This window comes from Xenopus laevis, chromosome 6L, assembly GCF_017654675.1.
Source record: "Xenopus laevis strain J_2021 chromosome 6L, Xenopus_laevis_v10.1, whole genome shotgun sequence".
NCBI lineage: Eukaryota > Metazoa > Chordata > Amphibia > Anura > Pipidae > Xenopus > Xenopus laevis.
Genome location: NC_054381.1, coordinates 98,048,660 through 98,053,628, shown reverse-complemented (window position 1 = coordinate 98,053,628; position 4,969 = coordinate 98,048,660). Strand labels below are relative to the sequence as shown.

Sequence of the window (4,969 nt, the reverse complement as noted above, 5' to 3'; positions counted from 1 at the left end):
ATGGGCCAGATTCAATTCAGTGAGAAAACCTTATCTCAAGGTTTATCATGTGAAAACTTACAGATGAGATTCAATTCATGGAGAAAAAACTTTTTTTCCAATTCAGTTCCAGTTTTTTTCCCATAGACTTGACAAGAATCTTGTCCATTAGTTTTCACATGATACAACCATTTCTCACTGAATTGAATCTGGCTCAATCTGGCCCAATTAAAGTTATAAAATGACCAATTAAAGCAACTTTTCAATTTGTCTTCATTATTTATTTTTTTATAGTTTTTTTAATTATTTACCTTCTACTTTTTACTCCTTCTAGATTTTAAATGGGGGTCACTGACCCAATCTAAAAAACAAATGTACTGTTAATGCTACTTTGTATTATTCAACTTTCTATTCAGACCCTCTCCTATTCATATTCCAGTCTCTTATTCAAATCAATACATGGTCGCTAGGGTAATTTGGACTAAATAACTCAAAAAACACAAATAATAAAAAATAACAACCAATTGCAAGTTGTCTCAGAATATCATATTAAAAATGAACTCAAATTTGAACAACCCCTTTAAGTAAGCAGTCTGTTTTTATAGAAGATATTTAATTTTAGTTAATTGACTGTAACTGTGCGCAGGGCAAGATTTTGGTTCTGTGCCTCGCTAGTAGGTGCTGTCTGGTCGCTAAATAAACTTATTACAATCCCTAGGTAATGGTCATGTGATTTTAGAAGACCACGATTTTAAAATTGAAGAAGGATCACTATATTAATCTCAGTGATAACTCTAATAATCAGCAGTTTGCACAGGAGAATTGGGGACCTAATCATGCTGAAAAGGCTGTCATGCACAAAAACTCAGTTCATATGTTTTCTTACCTATGTGCTTCTAAATTGTTATTAAAGGTCAATATGCTGAAGTCTGTTTCCTGAATCTAGCAGTATCACTTTAAGACACGAGTCTTAAAATGGAACACATCCAGTTAAGGGCTGTACACTAACACAGAGTGGTTCCCACTATCTAACACAGCAACGGAGCCATCCTCTAACGTTGTCAGCGCCACTGGATAAGAAAGTCCACTGGCAACAACATGTTTTAGAAAACTGCATTCTTCTGTTTTATCTAAACAAATAACACATCTGTTATTCACATCAGTGACCAAGACATTCCCCTCGTGATCAAATGCCACTCCAGTTGTGTGCACTGCTAAAGGAAGGAATAAACTCAAGCCAAAACTATCGATTTGCCGTGTAAGTTTCATAGCGCTACTGAAAATCTTTACTCGAGTGCTGCTGGAATTTTTACTATCCTTTACCAGATGTTCAACCACGACCACAGCTCCGCTGGTCGGGCACACCGCAATTTCTCTTGGATGGGTTAAGTTGGAACAAAGTTTTAGCAATTTTTTAACTACCCCTTGTTTAAAGTCTGCGACCACCAGAACAAGATTGCCAGCATTAGAGTCAGAAACTATAACTTCATTTTGAGGGTTGGTGCACAAGCCCCAGGGCAGCAAAAATGTTTGTTTGATGGCTAGCGTAGTCTTTCCTGACCAATCAAACACCTTGAGGGAATGATCACCAGCATCTGTCACCACTATACAGCTGTCTTGAGTGACAGTAACATCCAATGGATAAATAATAGAGTTAGGGGTGTCAGATTTAACACCAATATGTTGAATGCATTTTCCACTCATAGAGAATACTCCAATTCGTTTTTTGCCATCATGTGCTACAACCAGACGACCAGTCTTCCTGCACAGAGCTATACCAGTTGGATTGAACAAGATGCCCCAGCCACCAAATGATAGCCTCAGATTGAAACTAGCAGGCCTCAACTTGGTGACATGACTTGTCTTTGTTGCTGATGGAGAGTCCAGTTGATCAGGAACCACACGAGTTACCATTTCCATTAAGTGCAGGACAGGAAGGCAGATACTTGTCTCCAAAGTTCTGCAGGCCTTACGACAGAATGGGCATTCTAATCTTGAGCTTCCTTGAGGACAGAGAGCTAAAACACATTCCTGGCAAATCACATGGCCACATGGAAGGTTTTTAGGCCTGTGTTTCTGCTGCTGGCTGTACTTTTCAAAGCAAACCTTGCATTCAAGTAAATTCAATTCAGTCTCTTCCAAAAAATCGTTCATGCCCTTGATTTCCCTAGAAGCCGAGGATGACATTGCTTGTAACTGCGATCCTCAACAGTAATGACAAAAAGCTGATTACGCCGGGAAATGTCACATGACAATGCAATACGAAGCAGAATTAGCATGCAGGATGATATTGTGTTGTTACAGTATGCCATCTATTGGTTTTCAAGGGAAAAACAGGAGGTAATATAAATGAAAGGCCTGTAAAATGAATTACTTTTAGAGCTTGATAGTAATGTACATTTTATTGTTTCTTTATAAGCAAATTCCACTTGGAAATAAACACTGGGGAGTGTTTTAATCTCTCAAAATCCCATTTTTAACTTGAGAAAATTTCAGTTTCATTTAGCAATGGGAACAGAAAAGTATTTCCCTATACATCTTGTTCATCTTAAATTAAAGCTGCTTATAGAATATGGAAGTGTGGTCAGGTCCTCCATTCTATTAGGTCATTCCAAGAATTCTAGTTTTCCAGTCAGGTAATTGCTTAATTATTAGACAGGATAAGTTACAATATAAGCATGAGCCATGCCTGATTGCCCAACATCAGTGCCCGACCATTTACGTATGAATGGAAACAAAACTTCTTAACCTCTTGTATTGTTTTTTGTATATGTATGTATCTGTGTGTTCAGTGTATACACTTATTTATTGTACATTGCTACAGAATATGGCACTTTGGCGCTTTTTACATCATTCCTTCTTAATAATTATAATAATAATAAATAATTAGTCCACTGACCATGTCCCAACATTTAGTGGAAATTCTGCTTTGGTAGCAAAAGAGGACCCCTATTTAGGTAGAGAACACAAAATGGTAGTGTAATTTCTCTCCATAGTTGTATACAATGTAAGAGGAGGGGTGGGGCACATGGCCCACTCTCATAAACTCCCATGAACTCGAAATGTGACGAAAATTAGACCAATCAAAATTTATTAATTAATTTGAATTTTTAAAACTCGGGTGTATGGAATCGACCCACAAACTCAAATTGAATTGTAATTGAACTCCAATCAAAATCGAATCGGATTCGATTCGAGTTTTTTCTCCAGAAAAAACATGAATGTCCGGAAGGCACCAAAAAACTCCAAATTCATCCCGGGATGTCCCCCATAGGCTAAAACAGCAATTCAGCAGGTTTAAGGTGGCGAATAGTCGAATTCTAAAAGGGCCAGTGAATGATACATTTCTAAAATCGAATTTGAATTTTTTTAAAAACCCAAATCGAATTTTAACTATTCCCTAGTCGAATTTCCCCCCAAAAAACGCGAATATTTGAATTTCAAATTTTGAATTAGAAATTTGAATTTACACTTCGTTCCTTGATAAATCTGCCCCATAATATAGTGTTGCTCTGCACAGCAAAACTGGTGTGTTTGCTTCAGAAAAATGACTATAGTTCATATAAATAAGCTGCTGTGCAGCCATGGGGGCAGCCATTCAAAGGAGAAAAGGCTCCAGTTACACAGCAGGTAGCAGATAAAGAACCAGATTTAATTAATTGAGTAAAGGTTATCTCATGGTTTATCTCGTGAAAACTCATGGACATGATTCAATTAATGGAGAAGAAACTTTTCTTCAAATTCAGTTAATCTTTTCCCCATAGACTTCAATAGAGTTTTGACATGATAAAGTGAGATACGTTTTTCTGAATTGAGTTGCATCTCAAATTGAACCTTGTTCATAACTTTTCACGTGATAAACCTTTTTCCCAAAAACCAACCGCATGCGGCCCGCGGGCCGCCAGTTGGACAGCCCTGATTTGTATCATACTTTTACTCCATTAAAGTCAACAGGCAAGCTGATTAAAGTGTAATTTTAGGCCCATTTATTAAAGGTCCAATTTTAGTGGTTGCAAACCAAGAGAAAACTAATTTTCAATAAAACCATGAATAACAAGTAATTTATTAAAAGATCCAAATATAAAAAGCATGAACAAAAAAGCAGCCAAACTGATGATATGAAAATCAGAAATCCTCCAATTTTTGTGGACAACAATTGTTCTTATGACTCACAAATGAATGGATCCCCAGGAACCACTAAAACCACAAATTCCCTATCTGTACTGAAGCAAGCACTTAGGACATCAGACAAAAAACAACTGAAGTCTTGTATCTATTCTTGTCCTCAAAAAACAAAGGCGCAACCCTTTTGTCCACTGCTATACTAAATAGGTTGCATATATACCACAGCTTGGGGTATATTTATGAAAAAGTGAAGTTACACAGTCACAGTCCTCTAGAGTGAAATTCCGCCACTCTCCATTCATTTCTATGGGATTTTGAAAGTATAAAGAATTTATCAGAGGATGAATTTTCACTTTTACCCATTGATAAATAGTCTTATGAAAATCCCATAGAAATGAATGGAGAGTGGCGGAATTTCACTCTAGAGGACTGTGGTGATCTCTAATTTCACTTTTTGATATATATACCCCAACTTGACTCTGATACGTGGGATGACCTCAACCATTCTTATTTACCTTCTGTAATTGGTAGCAACAATATTATCGTACAATATCGTAAAAATACATAGAATTTATCTCACACCTGCACGACTGCATTAAATGGGCCTTAAATCAGACACCCTATACCCCATAATCAGTAAAATCCACTATTTTTTAGAGCTAAAAGATACAATTAGTAAAAACAAAAAAATACGATAATTTGTAAATGGGTCCCTTAGCATCACACTCAAAAACCGGATAATAATACAGTACATACTATTTATAACAAATACATGTGATTTTACACAGTGTATCATGAAGTTAAAAGTGGTAATATGTGGTGTAGTCTTACTCCACTTATTTTTTACAGAACTTGATAAATATGT

General features: G+C 36.5%; 1 protein-coding gene across 1 annotated transcript; it reads right to left on the bottom strand.

The window, feature by feature from the left end:
- Nucleotides 1-493: 493 nt before the first annotated feature.
- Nucleotides 494-2,211, bottom strand: nhlrc1.L (NHL repeat containing E3 ubiquitin protein ligase 1 L homeolog). The gene has a single exon (XM_018267146.2). It carries the CDS (start codon nucleotides 2,164-2,166, stop codon nucleotides 970-972), a length of 1,197 nt encoding a protein of 398 aa, XP_018122635.1. The 5' UTR covers nucleotides 2,167-2,211; the 3' UTR covers nucleotides 494-969.
- Nucleotides 2,212-4,969: the final 2,758 nt, after the last annotated feature.